The sequence below is a fragment of the Symphalangus syndactylus genome, chromosome X (genome assembly GCF_028878055.3).
Source record: "Symphalangus syndactylus isolate Jambi chromosome X, NHGRI_mSymSyn1-v2.1_pri, whole genome shotgun sequence".
Lineage (NCBI taxonomy): Eukaryota > Metazoa > Chordata > Mammalia > Primates > Hylobatidae > Symphalangus > Symphalangus syndactylus.
In genome coordinates, this window is record NC_072447.2 from 115,371,073 (window position 1) to 115,394,488 (window position 23,416).

Sequence of the window (23,416 nt, forward strand, 5' to 3'; positions counted from 1 at the left end):
CTTCCAGGGGACCCTAGAGGGCCCTGGTTTTCTGAGAACCATAGTCGGTAGAAGAGCCCAAGTTAGAGTGATTTTTTTTTTGAGATGGAATCTTGCTCTGTTGCCCAGGCTAGAGTGCAGTGGCACAATCTCAGCTCACTGCAACCTCCGCCTCCCAGGTACAAGCGATTCTCCTGCCTCAGCCTCCCAAGTAGCTGGGATTACAGGCGCCTGCCACCGTGCCTGGCTAATTTTTGTATTTTTAGTAGAGATCGGGTTTCCCCATGCTGGCCAGGCTGGTCTCAAACTCCTGACCTTGTGATCCACCCGCCTCGGTCTCCCAAAGTGCTGTGATTACAGGCGTGAGCCACCGTGCCCAGCCAGTTAGAGTGATTTTCTAAAAGCCACTTTTGATGCACCTGTAGTCCCAGCTACTTGGGAGGCGGAGGCGGAGGCGGGAGTGCTCTCGGACCAAACTGAGGGTGGGGCTGCTATTTCTCGTGACCGAATAACAAGATGCAGATGAACTGGGGAGGAAGAGAGATTTTATTTCTGTAACTGTTTACAGGGAGAAGGCCTGGATATTATCACCAGACCAACTCAAAATCACGATGTTTTCCAGAGCTTATATACCTTCTAAGCTATATGTCTACATGTAAGTGTGCATTCGTCTAAAGACATAAGTGATTAACTTCTTTTAATCTATAAATAAGGTCTGAATCTTGAAGATCTTCCTCTGGAGCCTCAGTAAATTTACTTAATCTAAATGGGTCCGGCAAGGTGTGGTGGCTCACGCCTGTAATCCCAGCACTTTGGGAGGCCGAGGCGGGCGGATCACGAGGTCAGGAGTTCGAGACCATCCTGGCTAACATGGTGAAACCCCGTCGCTACTAAAAATACAACAAATTAGCCGGGCGTGGTGGCGGGCACCTGTATTCCCAGCTACTCTAGAGGCTGAGGCAGGAGAGTGGCGTGAACCCAGGAGGCGGAGCTTGCAGTGAGCCCCGAGATCGTGCCATTGCACTCCAGCCTGGGTGACAGAGGGAGACTCCGTCTCAAAAAAAAGAAAAAAAAATCTAAATGAGTCCAGGTGCTGGCGTGATTACCCTTATCTTGTCTCCTGCTAAATCACAGAGGTTTGGGGAGTTCCTTCGGACTCCCAACAAACTTGTTTGTGGAGGCCTGGGGAGTTTCTTCAGACCCACAATAAAACTTGTTTAATCCTAAATGGGTCGTGTTGAGAATTCCTTTGTTATTTTGTCATGCTTTAGGGCCCAGGAAAGGCCCAGGCGAAACTCTTGGTGGGCTTTAGTTACATTCCAGCCTTTGTATAAGGGTACTGGCTTTTTTTTAGCTTTTAATATTAACTTCACTACTCAGTACTGAAACAGTTGTTATGGAGGCCTCTGTTGGTGAGACGTGGCCTGCCACAGGAGGACTGCTTGAGCCCAGGAGTTAGAATCAAGCCTGGGCAACAGAGCAAGACCCCATACCTTATAAGATGCCTTTTATTTTTAGTTTTTTTATTTTTTCGAGACAGGGTCTCACTGTCGTCCAGGCTGCAGTGCAGTGGTATGATCATGGCTCACTGCAGCCTCAGCCTTCTGACTAGCTAGGACCACAGGTGGGTGCTCCCACCCCCAGCTAATTAAATTTTTTTTGTTTGTTTGAGACAGGGTCTCATTCTGTGTCACCCAGGCTGGAGTGCAACGGCAGGATTTTGGGCTCACTGAAACCTCTGTCTCCTGGGCTCAAGCAATTGTTGTGCCTCAGCCTCCTGAATAGCTGGGATTACAGGCACCTGCCACCACACCCGGCTAATTTTTGTATTTTTAGGAGAGACAGGATTTCACCATGTTGCCCAGGCTGGTCTGGAACTCCTGACCTCAATAATATACCTGCCTTGGCCTCCCAAAGTGCTGGGATTACATACTTGAGTGATGGCACCTGGCCTAAAAAATAATATTTTTAGAGACAAGGGTTTTGCTATGTTGCCCAGGCTAGTCTTAAACTACTGGGCTCAAGCGATTCTTCCCAGTAGCTTGGGATTACAGCCACTGTGCCTGGCAAGGCACTTTTATTTTTCATATCCCCTCAGCCAGCTCAAAGTAAAACCATCTCTCAAATGTATCTTGACAAAACCTGGCAGCAAACAAAAAAATCTCAAACTTGCCTGTCATTAAAAGATTGTGGTACCCACACAATGACACCAACTCAATGCTTAGGGTATTATTTTTTTTTTTTTACCCACCAGTTTTGAAAAAGTTAATTACATTTGGCAATTCCCCATTCCCTTATAGTGAGGGGTCTCAAGAGCTGGCTCCTACACATAAAGGGCTTAGAAGAGTGGCTGGCACCTGGGCCACCAATAGTCTCTTGCCCCACCCAACCGGTGACACAGCCCGGGGCCCCACCGCCCCCTGGCGGTCATTACGGATTTCCGCCTCCCTCACAGAAGGCAGCCGCTGCAACGTGCGTGGCCTCAGTTGCGTCATATCCGGCCCATGCGATCAGGGCTTGAGGAACCCGCGCCATGAAGTGCGTGTTTGTTACCGTAGGGACCACCAGCTTTGACGACCTCATTGCGTGTGTGTCGGCGCCCGACAGTCTGCAAGTGAGTGAGGGAGGCGAGCCGGCGGCGGCTTGGCTCGCCACCCGCCATCTCCAGCCATACTGCCAGCCGCGTTAGCGTTAGCCTGACCGTCGCGCTCGGAAAGAAACCCCCGCAACTCTACCACAGGTGCCGCTGCCCCTTAGCTGGCTCCTGCCCACGCCCGGCGGGGCCCTTCTCCGGCTACCTGGCTACTCGGGGTTGCCTGTTTCCTCTTCCCATTATCCCGGCCGCTCCTCTCCCTCATTTCTTCAGCTCCTTTCCCGGGCTGCCCCCGCGCTCTATTCTCCGCCTCCGCGTCCTCCGCCCCTCCTTCCAACGGCTCCGCCCCTCCGAGCTCGGATTTTCCACGGGGCTCGGCAGTTTCTCCTCAGGCCCCCTTGTGGATCGCGCTTCGGCGCCGGCGTCTCAGCCAGCCGAGCTCGCCTCAGAGCCCGGCTCCTTCCCCTCAGCGCTTGGCGGGAGCCCGCGCGGTTCCCCTCCTCAGCGCGTGTCGTCCCCTCAGGGCTCCCGGTTCTCGCAGTTGAGCAAGTGAGGCAGAACGGGTAGTCCCTGGGTCCCCCCGAGTTTGCGACTCCTTTTCCAAAGTCTTTTCCTGCTGTGGCTTTCGCGGGACTCTGCGAGCTGGGTCGCTTAGATTCATGAGTGCTCGGGAGGTTCCTCGTCGGGCCCCGGACCGGAAAATACGTTAGTTTTGAAAACTAAGTGAGATCGGCCCCAGGTGGGCTCTTTGGCGGCCGTGCTCCGATCTTAACGTCAAACTTTAGTAGTGGTGGTGGCTCCTGCTCTGTTTTACATAGCCAGTTTAAAAGGCCCTCATGTTCTGATTTCCTCTTTCAGAAAATCGAGAGCCTTGGTTACAACCGACTTATCCTGCAAATTGGTAGAGGAACAGTGGTACCTGAACCCTTCAGTACTGAGTCGTTTACTCTGGATGTTTACAGGTACAAGGATTCCTTGAAAGAAGACATTCAGAAAGCAGATCTTGTTATTAGTCACGCAGGTAAAGGTGCCTTAGAATCTCAGGGTTGGGTCTTTTAATTTTTTTTTAAGTTCTGGGGTATTCTGGGGGTACATGTGCAGGATGTGCGGGCTTGTTACAAAGGTAAACGTGTGCCATGCATCACCTAGGTGTTAAGCCCAGCATCCATTAGGTTTTTATCCCGATGCTCTCCCTCCAATAAGGAACTGACACTTGAACCTTTTCGAGGTAAAATAAAATCGCAAGCTGAACTCACTGTAGCCCTTTTTGAATACACAACTTATTTGAATATGACAATTGAGAACTTTATTGGAGAGAACTTAGTATTTTGGGGTGAGAGAAGAATGGGAAATTAACCACTGTAGCTCAACTTTACAATAACCCTAAACACAGAGGGGCAAAATACCCGTGAAGTGTAATAAATTGTCAACTTGACATTAGTACTTGGGCTTAGATCTAAAGGATTGTTCTGCCTGCTGATTGGTTGGATCGATCATGGAGAAATTGGAATTGTGATTGTTTACATTTCTGTTGAATGTGAGTGAAATGAATCCAGTCAAAAATAGTAACGGCTACATACTGTGTAGATTGTTTCTTCAGAGGACCGCCCTGATGGTCTAGTTAATTAGACTTCTAGTGCATTCAGAAGAACTGCTTTTGGGGAGCAGTGCAGTTTTGACTGTTGTGAAGGAAGGTGTTTCTTTTTTTTCTTTTTTTTTAAAGTCTAGTTTGAGGAGAGAAAAGTCTTTAGAAATAGACATTACCAACAGATTGGTGATTAAAAATGTATCTCCTAGGAGGTAACAGAGCCTTTGGCACTGCTCTGAATGCTTTGTGTATATTAACTTTACTCTTTTAAACAATCCTGTGAACTAAGTACTGTTAGTATCTCCATTTTACACATGAGGAAACTGAGACACAAGAGTGGTTAAGTAATTTGTCCAGCCGGGAAGTGGTGGACAGATAACAATCTGGTGCTGGACTTTATGTTCTTTTTTTCTTTTCTTTTCCTTTCCTTTCTTTTCTTTCTTTCTTTCTATTTTTTTTTTTTTGGGACGGAGTTTCGCTCTGTCGCCCAGGCTGGAATGCAATGACGCTATCTCGGCTCACTGCAACCTCCGCCTCCTGGGTTCAAGCGATTCTCCTGTCTCAGCCTCCCCAGTAGCTGGGATTACAGGTGCACACTACCACGCCCCGGCTAATTTTTTTTTTCTTTGTATTTTAGTAGAGACGGGGCTTCACCGTGTTTCCCAGGCTGGTCTCAAACTCCGGAGCTCAGGCAATCCACCTGCCTCGGCCTCTCAAAGTGCTGGGATTACAGGCATGATCCACTGCACCCCTCTGGAGTTAATGTTGTTAACTAACCACCCTAGCATAAGATACCCAAAAAGGACTTATCTACTCACTTATCAATCTCCTTGCTCTCATTAAAATAGCTAGATGATTTTACATTTCAAAATTGAATTGATCCTAATATTGTATATTTGCATATTCATGGAGATTTATCCTTGACTATTTCTGGGATAGCACCTCACATGTAAACCCATAAGAAGTGGTCAAGGTTTTTCATTATTGATGCCTGCCTGTCTCTATTGTAGGCTTGCTTTTCTACTTGGGGTTGAATAGAAATGAAGTATAGTTTCACATACAGTATGTCAAACCTGGATCTTATTTGGATTCAAGGCCATGCCCAAAGCATACTCCAGATGGCCCAACGTACAATGGTTTCACTTAGAGTTTTTCAACTTTATGGTGGTGTGAAAGCAATACATAAACGCATTCAGTAGAAACCGCTCTTCGAGTACCCATACAACCATTCTGTTTTACACTTGCAGTATTCAATAAATGGCATGAGATATTCAACACTTTATCATAAAATAGGTTTTGTGTTAGATGATTTTGCCCAACCACAGGCTAATGTAAGTGTGTTCTGAGCACGTTTAAGGTAGGCTAGGCTAAGCTGTGATGTGTGGTGGGTTAGGTGTATTAAATGCGTTTTCTACTTAGAATATTTTCAACTGCCTTTTTTTTTTTTTCCTTTTTTTGAGGTGGGTTCTCACTCTGTCACCCAGGACGGGGTGCAGTGGTGCAGTCACAGCCCACTTCAAGCTCCAACTCTTGGGCTCAAGCAGTCCTCCTGCCTCAGGCTTCCCAGTAGCTGGGACCACAACCACCATGCCTTATTAATTGTTTTTGTTTTTATTTTGATTTTTTAGTAGAGACAAGGTCTCTCTATGTTGCAGAGAGTGGTCTTGAACTCCTAGGCTCAAGTGATCCTCCCACCTCGACCTCCCAAAGCGTTGGGATTGTAGGCATAAGCCACTGCACCCAGCCTGTTTTCAACTTATGATGGGGTTATACCCCGTCATAAGGCTATACCCCGTCGTAAGTTGAGGGTCATTGGTACTAGAGAGCACGTAGCATAGCACTGAATCATAGGCCATAATGTCATCATCAGTGATAAAGTAATGTATTTTTCAAATAAAGTTTCTAGCACTTTTTATTAGAGAGCAACTGATAACTATACTCTTGTCATTTTGAATGTATAATTGAAAGACCTAGTTTGTAGTTCTGTCAACTTTTAAGTTTTTTAACTTTTGAGTTCTAGCTGTAAAGCTTCGTGGGGACCTTAACTTATTTTAAATTGTGTTAAACAAATTTGATTTATATTTGTAGGTGCAGGAAGCTGTTTGGAGACTCTGGAAAAAGGAAAGCCACTCATAGTGGTTATAAACGAAAAGTTGATGAACAATCATCAGCTGGAACTGGCAAAGCAGCTACACAAAGAGGGTCATCTCTTCTATTGTACCTGCAGGTATACTAGAGACTGATTATTTTTATCTCTTGCCTTAATTCGTCCCTTGCTCTTCCTCTTATCCACCTACCTAACCCATCTGTCTCTTCTGCCTCTTACCTTCTCCCAGTTGCCAAACGTTTTGATTTTCTCAGCTGTAAAATCCTCCCATTTGTTTGTCTCCCACTTTGTAATCTCTGTGTTGTATATCTGTGTGTATCTATGGCTGTTTCTTTGCATATGTGAATATCAGAGAGAGAGTGTATATGTGTGTTTATCTAGGCACGCATGTCTCCAAGACACCAATTTTGGAGTTCTAAATTTTGAGTTCATTATTTAGATTTTCATCATTCAAGGAAGACATTTGCTCATTTTAGTGAAAAGTTTCGCCTATAGTAAATCCACTAAAATCCCTAAATTATATTTACTCTTTCATTTACTCAGTTACACCCAATATATAAAAGGCACTGTTTTAGGTGCTGTGGATACAGTAGTAAACATGAGAGAAAGTCCCTGTTCTTATGGTGCTTACATTCTAGTGGTGGAAAATTGATAATAAACAAGTTCACAAATAAATGATCAAGGTGTTTCATGTGGTGAAATGTACTATGAAGAAAGTAAGACAGGGTGATGTGGTAGCTGGGGTGAAGACTGATTAGAATTGTCAGAGAAGGCTTGGCAGAGTACCTAACATTTTGATCTGAGACCCGAAATACAAGGAAGAGCCAGTCATGTGAAGATTTAGAGGCAGAAGGAACAGCAAGTGCAAAAGCCTAAGTAAGGAGTGAACTTGGAGCTTGGTGTGCTTGAGGAACAGAGGGAAGATTAGTGTTGCAGGAGCATAGTGAGCAAGGGAATATAATAGAAGATGAAGCTGGGTGGGGGAAGCTTATGTAAGAGTTCTGATTTTATTCATGTTTATTGAGAAGCCATTGAAGTATTTTAAGCAGAGAAATTATGGTAAGGAGTATTATTTTCTACAAGTATATTAGAATTCAACAGGAACGGATCATCGTAATAGAAGGATGAAGAAAATTGCTTGTTTTCTATTAGTTCTTCCTTGAGACACTAGAAGCTTGCCAAAGGGCCAGGTCAGTAATTCCCAATTGTTTGACTTTAAAACCTATCCTAGTTTGATGTTTCAAGAAGTAAATGCCTCATAGAATTACTACATATGTAATATAAATATATATTTATTTACGTTATAGTAAAATGAAATTAATTTTAAAATAAAAAACCTGAGAAGAAACTGGCTGGAGCATAATAATTTTTTTCTTTTAGTTTTACTGTTTCTGTCTCTTAGGCACTCAGTAAATACTTATTCATTCATTAAATATTTATTGAGTACCTTCTATGTGCCAGGCATTGTTCTAGGCGCTTGGTATACATCAGTGAACAAAACAGACCAAGACTCCTGTTCTTATTGAGAGGGGGCAGATTCATTGATTATTTCAGGAGTAAAATTGTTGGTGTCCTTATCACTATAATGTTGGAGAAGAGGGAATGTCAGGGTGACTGTGTAATATAGAAGCCAGTCTTGAACTATTTAGTGAGTCAGGAAAGAAGCTAGATTAAAGAAGAATAAACTTATCTTCCTAACTGCTTTTATGCAAGTCAATTTTTTCCAGATACTTTTAATTAGTATTTTCATTCTAAATGTTAAAGCATCTTTGATTTTGTAGTAGTACATTAAAAGGAAAACATTGATTTCATAAACATATCCTGACTTTTTACTCATGCTGAAAAGGAAGGAAACTGTACAAGTCTCCAATTTATTTTATTTTTTTTTACAGTTTTAAATATCTTTTTACTATATTAATTTCAAGAAAGTCACATAAAAGCAGTAAGCAGTAAGAATCAATAGTTGTATTTTCTTTTCTTTCTTCTTTTTTTTTTTTTGAGACGGTGTTTCGCCCTTGTTGCCCAGGCTGGAGTGCAATGGTGCGATCTCAGCTCACCTCAACCTTCCACCTCCCAGGTTCAAGCAATTTTCCCAAGTAGCTGAGATTACAGGCATGCACCACCATGCTCGGCCTAATTTTGTATTTTTAGTAGAGACGGGGTTTCTCCGTGTTGGTCAGGCTGATCTCAAACTCCTGACCTTGGGTGATCCACCTGCCTCGGCCTCCCAAAATGCTGGGATTACAGGCATGAGCCACCATGCCTAGCCAATAATTGGTTATCTTTTCATTTTAGGTAAATCATTTATTTTCCCCAAACCTAGGCTGGGGAGTAGTATGTTTGTTCTAATTTAAGCGATTGGTTTAAATAAATTTCTGATGTAATAGTTCTATGTTTAAAACCTTATTTCCAGCATACATCGTGGTGTGGTATATTGTTTAATTATATATGAAGTTATGATAGTAAATTACTGGCAAAGATTATTTCACAATCTTCATGCATGGTCTAGTAGTTTCCCCAGCTTATTGTCTTGTCTGGCAGCTATTACTTTTGGTTTCAATTTTTAAATTCTGTTTTCATGAATGAATTGTGCTTCACTTTAAATATGCCCAGTCCTGAGAAGTATTACAAAGCCATGTGAAGACATTTTTCATGAAATATAATTTCTAAAATATATCAGTTGACATAGGAGATAAGGTATCTGCTGAATTTATATTGACATTTTATAGTACTCTTTGTATTGCTTTAATAATCCTAGTATGTATACTTATATTAAAATATATAAAAATTCACATGTGCAGTTTTTAGAAGTACCACTATATTCTTGGAAGTTAGATTCAGTCATCAGTGGGCAGCAGATGAAGTATGGAATTTTCTCCCATGTTACCTAATATTTTTCTTCTTTTGTTTTAGCACGCTTCCTGGGCTGTTACAGTCAATGGACTTATCAACACTGAAATGTTATCCTCCTGGCCAGCCAGAAAAATTTTCTGCATTTTTGGATAAAGTTGTTGGATTACAAAAATAAACACTAAACTCTCAACACTTTAAAAGCAACCCCCAAATTCAACCTATGTAATGTGATTAAATCAAATTAAATACATAATATATATTTACAAAATAACATAATTAATAAACTTCCTACATCTATAGAATGTATAGGAAATTTTATGTTGTGCACATTTGCATTGGGTCCAAATCCTAATTGCAGTTTAGTAAACTTACTAGATTTTTTTCTAATCTTCAGTATGTAGTGAGCATTCACAGGTTTTCTCCTAGAATCTCAAGTGGAATTGGAATCATAAAAATGAATGAGATTTGAAAACTTTCACAAAGATTATAAATGTAGTTAGTTTGATATTCCTTAGAATAAAAAATGAAACAGTAACAACTTTTAAAAATTTTTACATAAAGAGTCAGCATCTTTAGCTTTATAATCTAAGGAACCAAATTTAAAAAATGATGGATTATGCTCTGTGAAATGAAAAGTTCAATCATTGCCTAAAAAGGACGATCAAGTTAGTTGATCTCTTGTACTTGGAAAAGCTACTTTTTTCCTAAAGAACAGAGTGGAGTGGATATGTTCACTTTTTTTTTCTAAAGCATACATACAAAGTGATAAAATAATCGTGCCTAGTGTCAAAACTTTACTGGTTTGAGAAGAATAATCAAAAAGGACTTATACCAATAGGACTTACTATTGTTTTTTAAGGATCTCCTCTCACAGTGGTAATGAAACATTAACTGTAATAGAAATTTACAATTTATGTGCTTATAAAATTAGTTTTATGAATGAACAATAAACATGCATATAATGGCTTAAATATATGGTTTTAAAATTGACTTAACTTGAGCAAGATACATTATGAAGTTCTTTCTGATCAGAGTGTGTGGTCTCAAGACCTTTACAATAGATTATCCATAAGTGTCCATAGCTCTCTGGTACAATGTTTAGATATAGTTTATCTGTCAAAATAGAACGTTCACTATAAAGACCTCCCTTCTATTCCAATCATATTATCCCAAAATGCTAAATGTTCCAAACATTTTATTTGGAATGCATTTTATCATGTTTTTATAGGTTTATTTTTCTGATTGTGTTTTATTTAGGCTAATATTAAAAAAATGCTTACTAGTGGTAGAAGGTGGTGACAAAGAAATACTCTGGGTAGCAGGAGGAAGCCAACTTGGATTAAAATTTTGCTGAGAATAATCTAAAAAGTGAGTAATCTGGTTCAGAATTCACAGCACCATAATCATAATTGTATATCAATGTTATGTTTTAGGAAAGGTCCTATTCAAATCCAGGGAGAGAATCTTTAGTGTTTTCTGGGCCCTCGTAAATACGTTTTTCTCATTTGAGAAAATTGTGACTTAAAGTTTATGTTGGTCACTTAGTTTTTATAGTTTATGATGAAGAATTAAAGAGAAACAAATGAGAGGCAAGGTCTACTCAAGTATCAGACAACTAAAAGGCTATACAGCCCCTAAATCCTTTGCTATCTACTTTCCCAGAATAATGCATAACCTAAATTCCATTATTTCATTTAGCAGAGGCTTAAGCCGTTGTTGTCAATTGTGGGCAGTAACATCTCTGACTACACTTTTGTGGAATTCTGTATCAATTTTGGATTTTTAAGTCAAAGGAGACTTTAAAATCATTTTGATTTGGCAGGGATTCTTGAGATTATCTAGTCCAATTCCATCATATTCAGATTTTACCATTTGCTTAAAGTATAGCTTTTTGGCAGAACTGCCCCTAGGAGCAGCTCCTTGATTCCCAGTCCCCTGCTCTTTCTACCATACATAATATATGTTGTAAGCTTTTTGTTTCTTTATAGTTGTTTGCCTAGTATTCATTTTAGTTACTCGAACTCCTTGCAAAGTAGGTTTTGTTTGTTTATTTATGGAAGTTATTTAGTAGGAATTTCACACTTAACTGGATTTTCCTTTGGCGTGTGACAACCTTACCTAGGGCTTAGAAATCTGTGATTTCTGAGTTTTTGGAATTTAGGAAAATGCTCTGGGTAGGATTGATAGTAGATTGAATAAATTAAGACTTTAAGACAGAATTGTAGACTTTTGGAGTTGGGAGATAATTTAAAGAATATTTTAAACTACCAGTTTTACAGATGAGGGAACATGCTAAATTAATCACCACATTTACATCTTATTAGTCCTTATTAAAGAATGGTAACCAAAAGACTGTTTGAAATGTTTGCTCAATTTGTTTGGTTTCATTACATGACAGAGCTGCAGGTTCTTGATATTAATGACTAAGTGGAATGCAGTTTATTTAGCAGTGTTCTATTAGAGGTATTGAAATTTTCAGGGATAAGGAAATGAAAGAAAGAGTTTAGCATTGGGAAATTTGCACCATGGATAGATTAAGAGGTAGACAGTTAATAGAACATTTACGGGTTGGAGTAGATGAAAAGAGATGTGATGTTATGGGATGACCTTGGGAATTAAGGATTTTAGATACTTATAATTTGGGAGGAAAGAAAGCTCAAAGGATTTGTTGGTAAGATAGTATATAACCAATGAATTCGACATAGGGTTCTGGAACATTTAAAAGTAGTCATTATCTGCAAGTACCGTCAAGTATCTGATTTTGGACACCTTAGACCTCTACTTTTTTATTTTTATTTTTATTTTTTTGTATTTTAGTAGAGACAGGGTTTCACCATGTTGCCCAGGCTGGTCGTGAACTCCTGAGCTCAGGCAATCCACCCGCCTCGGCCTCCCAAAGTGCTGGTTTTACATGCGTGAGCCACCGCACTCGGCTCTACTTTGTACTCTTTTAAAGGCAAGTCATATATACGCACAAAAGACAGTACGAAAAGGTTGTTTGCCACTTTAATATTTAGTTTGAGAAAGTTTTTCAAGACTAAGTAATGACTAGCAGTAATATAAATATTCTTCCTGGCCCTTTATTATGGTATAAGCACGTAATTCCTCTGATTTGTTCATAATGTAAAATTTGTGGAGATGACCAAAACCCTGCATATAGTCTGAGAAATGACACATGTGGACAGATTATTTGAAATTAATTTTGGGGAAAGATTTGGAAAGGGTCATCATGATAGCCACGTGGTGATCAATTTTCTGCTGTACATGTAATACCATTTATTTATTTATTTATTCATTTATTTATTTTGAGACCAAGTCTCGCTCTGTCACCCAGGCTGGAGTGCAATGGCGTGATCTCGGCTCACTGCAACCTCCACCTCCCAGGTTCAAGTGATTCTCCTGTCTCTGCCTCCCAAGTAGTTGGGATTATAGGCATGTGTCACCACACGGGGCTAATTTTTGTATTTTTAGTAGAGACTGGGTTTCACCATGTTGGCCAGGCTGGCCTCGAACTCCTGACCTCAGGTGATCCTCCTGCCTTGGCCTCCAAAAGTGCTGGGATTACAGCCATGAGCCACCGCACCCGACCGTAATGCCATATTTCTATTGGGGAGTGGGGAGTGAAAAATAATTTTGGTTAACACTAGTGCTTAGTATGTATCAGGTACTATTCAGAGCACTTTACACAGATATACTCATTTAATCTTTAAATATTCCTGTGCAATAATTGGTATTGTCCATTCTACAAATGACATAATGTGAAAAAAGTTGTATTTCATTTTAGGGTCCAAGAGATGTTGTGGAAATTGTAATTTGAACACTGAATTCCAGTATACTTCCATCCTTTATGGGGACAGTAGGAGAGAATATTTGAAAGCAGAGGATTTTCCTAAGAAATTTAGATTGTATGTTAGCCATAGGTGTAATTGTATGCTAGCCATAGGTGTATAACCTTTTTGAATTCTTACATTGCTACTTAAAAAACCACAGTGATGGCTACTCATAGAATCCATGAGTAGAATCCATGTGGAGAAACTCTTCCAGTTGGTTTACGTGATCGCAAGTTATTTACAAATCTTTTTCTTTTTTCTTATTTGTATTTTAAAGTTTCATTTTGGTCCTTGCTTTATTTCTTTTCTTGGAATTTTCATCATTCCCACAGCTTCTGCTGTTAACTCCTTTATCTGTATCTCCCAACTCTGATTTGGGCTCCTGAATGGTATTTCCAATTGCCTTTGGCCCTGTCTGTCTGTTAATTCTGTAAGCACCTCAGACTCAAGGTGTGCCCCAAACTGAAATCATATTTATTTTCATTCTTCTGAGGTGCTTATCTTTATTAATGGTATCATCATTTAGTCATTCTTCTAGCCTTTAACTCTGTCTCCAACCCCTTATATCTAATTGGCTTCCAGGTACTCACAGCTTTATTTCCTAAGTACCTCAAGCTCATGTATTCATCATTCAGGCTTTTAATATAAATGTATAATGAGAATCTACCTTTTGTATCAGCAGGATCCAAGACATTCCTGCTCTGGAGGACCTATGTCTTACTCATTTTTGAGTCCTTTGCCTGAAACACAGTAGGCTTTCCGTAAATGATGAATGCACTTCTGTAACTTAGTACTCTTTTTTGATTATCTTGTTAGGATTAGGTATTGTTCTAGGAAACACTGTCATCTTGCACAGATTTCATACTGACTTTGATTTGACAGCGAAGTATCTAGTAAGTCTCTTGTTCAGAAGATGTGACCATCATATTGTATGGTAAGTTTGTAGGATCAAGCACATATAAGAATAGCATCCCAAATATAACAGTGCTGATTCTATGCAATATCTTAATGGTATTTAAGGGTCTGTCAAATAATGGTACCTGTCGGGGATTTGTGGCAAAACGTGATGTTAAAAATCAGGTATATAAAAAGCACTAACTATAGTGTTTTCTAGTAAAAGCTTACATAGAGAAAGGTTTAGGATATTACCAAACAATTTTTTTTTCCTTTGAGACAGGGTCTCTGTCACCGAGGCTGGAGTGCAGTGGCAAGATCTTGGCTCCTCTGCCTCCCCTGGTCAAGTGATCCTCCCACCTCAGCCTCTGGAGTAGCTGGAACCACAGGCATGGGCCACTACACCTGGTTAATTTTTTGTAGAGACGGGGTTTTGCCATGTTGCCCAGGCTGGTCTTGAACTCCTGGGCTCAAGTGATCTGCCTGCCTCAGCCTCCCAAAGTGCCGGGATTACAGGCGTGAGCCACTGTGCCCAGTCATCAGATGATATTTAATTACTTATTAAGTGGCTAATGGCTAATTCCCTACATGAATGCTCTATTATATAGTTTTTAATTCTTTTTTTTTTTTTTTTGGTAGGTGGCTAAACAAAAGGTAGACAAATCTGGCTAGGCTCAAACAGGAATGTAGGATACATGCTGCTATTTATTTTATTTTTTTTTTTTAACAGAGTCTCGCTCTGTTGCCCAGGCTGGAGTGCAGTGGCGTTATCTCCGCTCACTGCAACCTCCGCTTCCCAGATTCAAGCGATTCACCCTCATGAGTAGCTGGGATTACAGGTACCCACCACCACATCTGGCTAATTTTTGTATTTTTAGTAGAGACGGGGTTTTGCCATGTTGGCCAGGCTGGTCTTAAACTCCTGGCCTAAAGCGATTCACCTGCCTCAGCCTCTCAAAGTGCTGGGATTACAGGCATGAGGCACCGTGCCCGGCCAGAATGCATGCTTCTTAATGTTGATACTGATTCTTGAAAAATATTTTGACAGGCTTTTAATACCATTATATACCATCTATGTTGGTATTTCTATGTCTTCATTGTCTTATAAATTTTTTACCATATCCTGGCCAAAATTACTTATTTTGATTGACACTTGTATCATAGCTTTGAACATGATTTTATTTTGGTGGCTGCAGTCCTGTTCTCTGAGGCAGTGGTTCTTAAGCTTCTTTCAGCCATGGAACTCTTTAATTTAAAACTATGGCCTTTCTTCTCTATATACATGATTTTGCAGTGACTTTCAGGAAGTTTGCAGGATCTTGTGGCCCCGGGTTAAGAATCCCTAGGCTGAGGTGAACTTCAGTAACTTCATTTCTTGGTCATTGTTTATTACTAGTTTGGTGTTAATTCCTAGACTCATTTGTAATTAAACCCTTTTGATTAATTACATTTAAATTTAATAATTCCCAGTTTTTATTTTTATTTACTTATTTTTTGAGACAAAGTCTCGCTTTGTCACCCAGGCTGGAGTGTAGTGGTGTGGTCTCTGCTCACTGCAAGCTCCGCCTCCTGTGTTCATGCTATTCTTCTGCCTCAGCCTCCCAAGTAGCTGGGACTACAGGCGCCTGCCACCATGCCCGGCTAATTTTTTTGTAATTTTTAGTAGAGACAGGGTTTCACCATGTTAGCCAGGACGGTCTGGATCTCCTGACCTGGTGATCCAACTGCCTCGGCCTCCCAAAGTGCTGGGATTACAGGCGTGAGCCACCACTCCCGGCCAGTAATTCCCAGTTTTTATAATGTAACACAAATTCAATACTTTTTTTGTTAAGTTTAAAGCATACCAGCCAATACATTTTTGAAACTAACCTTAATATTCTTATGCTATTAACTCAGTATCTGTAACCCATAATGTCTTATATAGTGTCTTTTCTAATAGATAATAAGGACTAAATGGAATTTTTTATTTGTAGTAATTATTTTAGAATATCCTACAATAGACTGGTGAAGAAATCCAATAAGGCAATACAATATTGTGTTTACTCACGGTTAAGTGTGCTTCTAAAGTACTTGGTTGCAGGACCCTGATAGTCACTGTTGGAATGATGTCTATGAGATGCCTATAGTACATTTTTTGAATGATCATTTCTCCTTTTGTGCAGCATTACATACTGGTCAATTCTCCACTGCCAGTGTGAAGTGAGTGGATAATACACTCCCCATATTTAGTAGTGAAAAACATTCCTAAGTCCTTAGCCTAAATTAGTAGTTTTCTGGATCTCAGTTTTCCTGTTTGTGAATTAATAAAACTAACTTCTCAGGTGATTTTTAAGACATAAACCTAGTTGTGTGGCATGTTTTAAAAACGAAAAATGCTGTTGAAATAACACATTTTTCTCTTGGTTAGTTTTTGTTTTGAGAAGTAGGACTAAGATCTATTTTTAGAATTCACAGAATATAGTCCTAAATGATACGGAAAGCAGATTTTTCATTGAATTTCATATTTAAACTCATACTTAGTTTCTAATTGAGGTTATAGTCATAATTTAAGTTTATTTAGAAGTTTAAGTGGATGGGTCTTTCCAGTGCTTCAAATGTTCTGGGTTTTTTCCCTCCCACTAATCCTGTCTCTGGACTGATCAGACACTGCAGGTGTCTTAAGTCAAAAAACAACCCTCTGCTGGGCGCGGGGGCTCATGCCTATAATCCCAGCACTTTGGGAGGCCAAGGCAGGTGGTTCAGCTGAGGTCGGGAGCTCGAGACCAGCCTGACCAACATGGAGAAACCCCGTCTCTACTAAAAATACAAAATTAGCCAGGCGTGGTGGCACATGCCTGTAATCCCAGACACTCGGGAGGCTGAGGCAAGAGAATTGCTTGAACCTGGGAGGCAGAGGTTGCAGTGAGCCGAGATTGCGCCATTGCATTCCAGCCTGGGCAACAAGAGCGAAACTCCGTCTCAAAAAAAAAAAAACCAAAAAACAAAACCCTCAGTATTTCTGTGCCAGTGTGATATATTTTAAAGCAAAGTAGTATTTTCCTTTTTTTTAAAAAAATCTGTATTGTTATGCTATCAGGTGAGAATGGGGAAGAGAAGAAAATGAAAGCAAGTGGTTCTTGATAATATTTTATTTTGCAATTCCGAACAAGGATCACTTCTTTGGGAAATCCATTCTTTATCTTGCCTTTATTTCTCCTTCCTAAAACTTGAGGAGGAGGTTGAACAGGGCTGCCAGGCCATGCTTTGTTTTAGAACCATTGTGTTCCCTTCCTTCATAAATCTTGCTTTGCTAATTCTGCTTGAATGTTCACACTGAAAAGTTGATAGGCTCTAGTTCCAGGGTGCTGTTAAAATACATTTTTAAAAAACATTACCATTATATTTTCAGTAATGAAAGACCCTAAAAAGAGGTTCTGTAGAGTTATTTCCCTTAATTTGCTTCATGTTATTTGGTACTAAAAATAATTGAAGTAAGTTATTTAGGGCTAATTTTTAAAATACTGGCTTTTCAGTATGTTCTGTTACAAGTTGTTATATGTTAATACATGGGTTTGTTATCTTTAAAAATCTAGGTCTGTTTATGTGGCAATGTCAGATTTATTCATTTGTATGTGGGCCAGTCATCCCCACTTTTTGCCAAGATAATAGGCTAACACCCAAAAGCTATTTTTAATATTGATCACAAATTTGACCACTTAAAGAAAGGTGTTATCAATATTTTAATATTGATTACAAATTTTACCACCTAAAGTCTGTTATCCACTATTGAATCACAGAGTAATTCCCTACAGTTGGAAGAGTGCTTAGATATTATGCAGCCCATCTACTTATTTTACAGATGAGGAAACAGACTTAAAGTGGTACAGCCAAGTTCATAACATTCTTTTCATGATACCATATTGCCTCTCAGAAACTAATAACTCATAGCATTTTATCATACACATTTACAACTATACCTTGTATGTCACAGGTAATGTATGCTTTAAAAAAATAATTCCAGATATACCTCATTTAATTGGTTGAAACGTGAAGTGTTATTTTAGAATTAAAATCATTAGTATTTATATGTCACACTACAGTTTCCTCGTTTATCAGTGAAGAAATAAGTATAGCAATTAAAAGGACAAATCACTTATTCTAGCTAAATTTCAGTATAAAAAGTAGTCATTATAAAATTAAAGTCCATCAATTTCATGACAGGTAAACTATGTTATTTAAAGTTACTTTAATATTTTTTCAACTTATTTTAATCTGTACCCAGAGGTACAGTGCTTAAAACGTCTTTTTAAAGACATTTTCTTTCCATTATACTTAGATGTCAAAGGGAATAATTCCATTAGGGATGGGGAAGCGGGATATGGACCCATATTAGAACTTTGATTTCCAGTAGAATTTCAGTGAAATTCCTCTGGTTCTTACCTTTTTTTTGGACCAAAGAATGATTACTTGCTGAATGTTTTGTCAGGTAGCACCTAACAGCCATCCATAATTAAGCACGAATGTGCTAAACACTGAATATACAGTGTCTTTTGTATTATTCTAACAACCTTAGGTTTAAGTCACAAAAATTTCTAGAGCAGTGTTTCTCAAACTTTGAAACATTAATAGGTGATCTATGGAGGGAAGAAGGTGTTTGGTAAAGGCTAGGTCAAAAATGTGAAGCATTTACTGCAGGCATTCCTTAGGACCTTTAATGTTGCTAATGGGCACTGTGAATCTCAAGGATAGGATTATAATACGCAAAGTTTGCTGAAATTTTGGCCTTGAAATTCTCTTTTTAGAAATACATTGTTCTAGAGCAGTGGTTTTCAAAGTGTATTCCCTGGGCCAGCATCATCATCACCTGGGAACTTGTTAGAAATGCAAATTCTTGGGATCATCCCAGACCTGCCTCAGAATCCCTTGGGCAGGAGGCAATCTTTTAACAAGCCCTCCGCTTGAGAACCACTGTTCTGGAGGTTTACAGGACTAAAGTAGTTTGCTGTGGAGAAAGCCAATTGGGATTTCAAGTGCGATATTTCAAAGGACAGTATTAAATACCTTGAAGTGGCTTTTTATTATATGCAAGACAAAGTCTAGAATTGACCCACAGGTCTCTTTAAAATATCCTATTGTACTAATCTGCAGAATGGAACCTCTGCTTTACCACTTCTGGGCCTTTGTTCATGTCTTTTCTGCCTTGGTATGTAATTCCTCTTTATGGTAATTGTGCAAACATCAGGAGATTTTATATAGTTTTAGTTTCAGTACTGTTACTGATTGGATGTGAAAACTTAGGTAGGTCTTAAAACTATTTCAGACCTGTTTCTTCATCTGTAAAGTAAGAGGTCCCTTGGAGCTGTAAAATTCCAATTACTTGTTTTCCCAGTTGATGATGCTATTGTTTCTTGCTCACTAATGATAAAATGTTTAAATTTACTTTCTGAAATTAAGGTAATACATGTGAATAGCTAAAAGTGTTAATTGATTATACAAGGCTTACAACAAGAAACAGCAGTTGTATGTCCTACTCCTCCCCATCTCTGTTCCTGCTTCTTATAGGTGACCGTATTACTTTATGTTTTATAAATAATATGCTTAAACTGGTTTTGTTTTGTTTTTTAAATTTGAATATCATTTTAACCTTCCTATATGGAAGAGGAGACTTTTCAAAAATTAATGTTTTTAATTTACAAGTCACAATTGTATATACATTTATAGGGTACAATGTAATGTTTTGCTATTTGTGTACAATGTGGAATGATTATGTCAAGCTAATTAACATATTTACCTCACTTACCTATCATTTTTTATGGTGAGACATTTGAAATTCTTATTTTGAAGTACACAATATATTATTATTGACTGTGGTGACTCTGCTGTACAAAAGATCCCAGAACTTATGTCTTCTGTCTGTCTGAAGCTTTGTACCCTTTGATCAACAACTCCCATTTTCTCTTTTCCCACTCACCCCCCAGCTTCTGGTAACCATCATTCTAACTCTCTACTTCTATGAGTTCAACTTATTTAGATTCCGTATGTAAATCATGCCCTCTTTGTCTTTCTGTGCCTGGCTTATTTCACTTAGCATATAACATCCTCTAGGTTCATCTGTGTTGTCACAAATGACAGAATTTCCTTTTTCTAAACACTGAATAGCATTCCATTTTGTATATGTACCACATTTTCTTTATCTATTCGTCCACTGATGGACACTTAGGTTGTTTCCTTATCTTGGGTACTGTGAATAATTCACAGGTAATGAATATGGGAGTGCAGGTATCCCCTGACATACTGATTTTATTTCCTTTGGATATATACCCAGAAGTAGAATTAATAGATCATATGGTAGTTCTATTTAATTTTTTGAGGAACTTCCATACTGTTTTCCATAATGGCTGTACTAATTTACATTCCCACCAACAACATACAACAGTTTCCTTTTCTCTGCATCCTTGTCAACACTTGTTATCTTTCATCATTTTAAATAAAAGCCATTCTAACAGTTGTGAGGTGATAGTCTCATGTTTTGATTTGCATTTCTCTAATGATTAGTGATGCTGAGCATTTTTTCATGTACTTGTTTGCCATTTTTATGTCGTCTTTTGAGAAATGTTCGTTTAGTTCCTTTGCCCATTTTTAAATTGGGTTACTTGTTTTCTTGCTTGTTGAGTTGTTTGATTTCCTTACAGGTTTTTTTTTTTGAGTTACTTGATTTCCTTACATATTTGGATATTAACCCCTTATCAGATGTATAGTTTGCAGATATTTTCTCAATTTCTGTGGGTTGTCTCTTCACTTTGTTAATAGTTTCCTTTGCTGTGCAGCAGCTTTTTAGTTTGGTGCCATACCATTTGTCTATTTTTGCTTTTGTTACCTGTGCTTACATGGTCATATTCAAAGAATCATTGCCCAAAGAAGTGTGGAGCTTTTCCCCTATGTTTTCTTCTAGTAGTTTTGCAGTTTCAGGTTTTATATTTAAGTTTTCAATCCATTTTGAGTTGATTTTTTAATATGATGTAAGGTAAGGATCCAACTTCATTCTTTTGCCCGTGGATAGTCAGTTTTCCGAACCCCATTTATTGACAAGACTGTCTTTTCCCCATTGTGCATTCTTAATACCTTTGTTGAAAATTGACCATAAATGTGTAGGTTTCTTTCTGGGCTTTCTATCCTGTTCCTTTGTTTGATGTGTCTGTTTTTATACCAGCATGATGCTGTTTTGATTATACTCACTTTATATATGATTTGAAGCCAGGGAGTGAGATGCTGCCAGCTTTGTTCTTTTTACTGAAGATTATTTTGTCTATTTGGGATCTTCCATGGTTCTATATAAATTTAAGGATTATTTTTTCTATTTCTGCAAAAATGTCATTGGAATTTTGATAGAGATTGCATTGAATCTGTGGATCACTTTGGTAGTGTGGACATTTTCACAATATTCTTCTAATCCATAAACATGGGATATTGTTCCATTTATTTGTGGGGTTTTTTTCCGTTTTTTTCATGAGTGTTTTATAGTTTTCAGTGTTATATCAGTCTTTTACCTCATTGGTTACATTTATACCTAACTATTTATTGCTATTGCTATTGTAAATGGGATTGTTGTCTTAATTTTCTCTTTGGATAATATGGAAACACTACTGATTTTTTATATGTTGATTTTGTATCCTTCAACTTTACTCATTTTTTTTTTTTTTTTTACCAGTTCTAACCATTTTTTTGTGTAGTCTTTAGGTTTTTCTATATGTAAGAGCATGTTATCAGCAAATAAAGATAATTTCAATTCTTCCTTTTCTAGTAGGATGTGTTTTCTTTCTCTTGCCTAATTGCTCTGGCTATGATTTGTATGTCGAATAGAAGTGGTGAGAGGGAGCATCCTTGTCCTTGATCTCAGAGGAAAAGCTTTCGATTTTTCACCCTTGAAAATGTTCATAGCTATGGGTTTATCATATGTGGTGTTTATTGTACTGAGATACATTTCCTGTATACCTAATCTGTTGAGAGGTTTTTTTTTTTTTTTTTTTTGAGATGGAGTCTCGCACTGTCATCCAGGCTGGAGTGCAATGGCGTGATCTCAGCTCACTGCAATCTCCGCCTCCCAGGTTCAAATGATTCGCCTGCCTCAGCCTCCTGAGTAGCTGGGATTACAGGCGCCCGCCACCATGCCCAGCTAGTTTTTGTATTTTTTTTTTTTTTTAGTAGAGATGTGGTTTCACCATGTTGGCCAGGCTGGTCTTGAACTCCTGACCTCGTGATCTGCCCGCCTTGGCCTCCCAAAGTGCTGGGATTACAGGCGTGAGCCACCGTGCCCGGCCAAGAGTTTTTTTGTTTGTTTGTTTGTTTTTTCAGTATGAAGGGGTGTTGAATCTTGTCAGATGCTTTCTCTGCATCTATTTAAACAATCATGATTTTTATTCATTCTGTTAATGTGGTGTATCACATTTATTGATTTGTGTATATTGAACCCTCCTTGCAGCCCTGGGATAAATCCCACTTGATCATGGGGAATGAGTCTTTTAATGTGTTGTTGAATTTAACTTGCTAGGGTTTTGTTGAGGACTTTTTCATTTATGTTCATCAGGGATATTGGTCTGTAAATTTCTATTTTTATAGTGTCCTTGTCTGGCTTTGGTATCAGGGTAATGCTGGTCTTGTAAAATGAGTTCAGAAATATTCCTTCTTTTTCAGTTTTTTGAAAGAGCTTAAGAAGGATTGGTACTGGTTCTTTAAATGTTTGGTAGAATTCAGCAGTGAAGCCATGGGGTCTTGGACTTTGGTGGGAGACTTTTATTACTGATTCAATCTCCTTCCTTATTATTGGTCTGTTCAGATTTTCTATTCATGATTTAGTCTTGGTAGGTTGTATGTGTGTAGGAACTCATCCATTTCTTCTAGACTATCCAATTTGTTGGCGTATAATTGTTTATAGTGGTTTCTTGTGATCCTTTGTATTTCTCTGATAACAGTTGTAATGTCTCCTATTTCATTTCTGATTTGAGTCTTTTTCTCCTAGTCTAGCTAAGGGTAGGTCAATTTTGTTTATCTTTTCAAGAAACTCTTAGTTTCGTTTATTATTTTTCTATTGTTTTTCTAGTGTCTTTCATTTATTTATGCTGTGATCTTTGTTTCCTTCCTTCTGCTAACTTTAGGTTGTTCTTTTTCTAGTTCCTTGAAGTATGTTAGATTATTTGAGATCTTTCTTCCTTTTTAGTGTAGGCATTTACCAGTATAAATTTCCCTCTTAGAACTGTTTTTGCTGCATCCTGTAAGTTTTCGTATGTTGTGTTTCCATTTTCATTTGTCTCAAGGGTTTTTTTTTAATTTCTTTTTTGATTTATTCTGTGACACATTGACTTGCTCAGAAGCATTTTGTCTAATTCCCACATATTTGTGTATTTTTCAAGATTCTTTCTGTTACTGATTTATAGTTTCATGCCATTGTGATCTGAAAAGATACTTGATATGATTTCAATTTCCTTAAATTTGTTAAAACTTGTTTTTTAGCCTAACAATATGATCTATCCTGGAGAATGGTCCATGTGTGCATAGCAAGAATGTGTATTCTGTTGCTGTTGGATTGAATATTCTGT

General features: G+C 38.6%; 1 protein-coding gene across 17 annotated transcripts in view; it reads left to right on the top strand.

The window, feature by feature from the left end:
* The first annotated feature begins 2,411 nt into the window (after positions 1 to 2,411).
* ALG13 (ALG13 UDP-N-acetylglucosaminyltransferase subunit) overlaps positions 2,412 to 23,416 on the top strand; it is a 79,231-nt gene continuing 58,226 nt past the window's right edge. For 7 of the 17 annotated variants that reach the window (XM_055267328.2, XM_055267331.2, XM_063634269.1 and 4 more), the window contains exons 1-3: positions 2,453 to 2,593; positions 3,431 to 3,593; positions 6,249 to 6,387. In XM_055267328.2, the coding sequence (XP_055123303.1) occupies positions 2,513 to 2,593; positions 3,431 to 3,593; positions 6,249 to 6,387 (383 nt within the window). In that variant the 5' untranslated portion in view covers positions 2,453 to 2,512. The other 10 variants (XM_063634271.1, XM_063634273.1, XM_055267337.2 and 7 more) reach the window with 9 other exon arrangements.